We start from the raw sequence: 1,695 nt of genomic DNA, 5'->3' as shown, positions 1-1,695 counted from the left end.
GGAGGGGAGGAAGACAGGGCTGGGGCTTCAGCTCACCAGACCTTCCCTGACCCACTGCTCAGGGATGGAGACTCTGAAAGACACACCGGCCCCACGGCTCCTGAAGACACACCTGCCCCTGGCTCTGCTGCCCCAGACTCTGTTGGATCAGAAGGTCAAGGTGAGGCTGGGCACAGTGTTTCACATCTGTAATCCCAGCACTTTGGGAGGCTGAGGTGGGAAGATCCCTTGAAGCCAGAAGTTCCAAACCAGTCTCGTCCAAAAAAAAAAAAAAAATCAGGTATGCATAGTAGTGTGTGCCTGTAGTACCAGCTAATCAGGAGGCTGAGGTGGGAGGATCACCTGAGTCTGGGAGTTCAAGAGTGAAGTGAGCTATGATCACACCACTGCACTCCAGACTGGGTGACAGAGAAACCTTGTCTCAAAAAAAGATGAAGAATAAAAAGAGGGGCCGGCAGGCGTGGTGGCTCACGCCTGCAATCCCAGCACTTTAAGAGACTGAGGCAGGCAAATCACTTTAGACTAGGAGCTCGAGACCAGCCTGGCCTACATGGCAAAACCCCATCTCTACTAAAAACACAAAAAAAATTAGCCAGGTGTGGTGGCGGACATCTGTAATCCCAGCCACTTGGGAAGCCGAGGCAGGAGAATTGCTTGAACCCGGGAGGCAGAGGTTACAGTCAACCGAGACCTCACCATTGCACTGCAGCCTGGGAAACAAGTAAAACTGTCTCAAGGAAAAAAAAAAGGGGGAGCTGGGCGTGTTGTGGCTCACACCTGTAATACCAGCAGTTTGGGAGGCTGAGGTGGGCAGATCACCCGAGGTAAGGAGTTCGAGATCATCCTGGCCAACATGAAGAAACCTCATCTCTACTAAAAATACAAAAATTAGCCAGGCGTTGAGGCAGGCGCCTATAATCCCAGCTAGTCAGGATGCTGACGTGTGAGAATCGCTTGACCTGAGAGTCGGTGGTTGCAGTGAGCTGAGAGCATGCCACTGCACTTCAGCCTGGGAGACAGAACGAGACTTCATTTCAAACAAATATTTAAAAAGGTTTGCCACCTGTGATGGCTCACTGCTATAATGTCAGCACTTTGGGAGGCTAACGTGGGTGGAACACTTGAGCTCAGGAGTTCTAGACCAGCCCAGGAAACATGGGGAGACTCCATCTCTGTAAAAAATACAAAATATCAGTAGGGCATGGTGGTATGGCGCTGCAGTGCCAGGTGCTCAAAAGTCCGAGGCTGGAGGATTGCTTGAGCCTGGGAGGTCAAGGTTGCAGTGAGCTATTATCACTCCAGTGCACTCCAACCTGGGCGACAGGAAAAAAGAAAGACCAAGGTCTTTTTTTTTTTGAGACAGAATCTCAGAGCTCAGGAGCTCCTGAGATAGAGTCTCAAAAAAAAAAAAAAAAATCCCACAACACACACACCAACCAGAAAAATCAAAGGTCCAGGTAAGGTGTGGGGCATGTGAATCCAGGGAAGGAGGCCCCGGCTCAGCCCAGCTTTGGTCCTGTTCTTCTGAGAAAGTCGCCTCACTTCCTCCAGCCTTGTCTCATCTTCCGCGGCAGGGGGACTGTCTGCCTCTTGCTCTGATGACCAAGAACATGAGACTTCAGTGTAGATCTAAGAAAGGTAGAGGGTGGGTCCTCACAGGACCACAAAATTTGGTGGTGGTGGGAACATGCCTGG

The 1,695-nt window shown here is 50.9% G+C and overlaps 2 protein-coding genes across 4 annotated transcripts in view; both read left to right on the top strand.

Annotated features, from left to right (window-relative positions):
* LOC105541401 (sulfotransferase 1A1) overlaps positions 1–1,695 on the top strand; it is a 55,375-nt gene that overhangs the window by 31,655 nt on the left and 22,025 nt on the right. The window lies entirely within an intron of this gene.
* LOC105541400 (sulfotransferase 1A1-like) overlaps positions 1–1,695 on the top strand; it is an 11,476-nt gene that overhangs the window by 8,158 nt on the left and 1,623 nt on the right. Inside the window, exon 3 of one of the 2 annotated variants that reach the window (XM_011982377.1) lies at positions 63–160. The exons of the other annotated variant lie outside the window; for it this stretch is intronic. Coding sequence (XP_011837767.1) covers positions 63–160 — 98 coding nt within the window. The remainder of the gene's footprint in view (positions 1–62; positions 161–1,695) is intronic. 2 annotated transcript variants of the gene reach the window in all.

This window comes from Mandrillus leucophaeus, unplaced genomic scaffold (assembly GCF_000951045.1).
Source record: "Mandrillus leucophaeus isolate KB7577 unplaced genomic scaffold, Mleu.le_1.0 Scaffold24, whole genome shotgun sequence".
Classification (NCBI taxonomy): domain Eukaryota; kingdom Metazoa; phylum Chordata; class Mammalia; order Primates; family Cercopithecidae; genus Mandrillus; species Mandrillus leucophaeus.
Note: the sequence above shows the minus strand (reverse complement) of the source record. Positions and strands in the feature narration are given on the sequence as shown.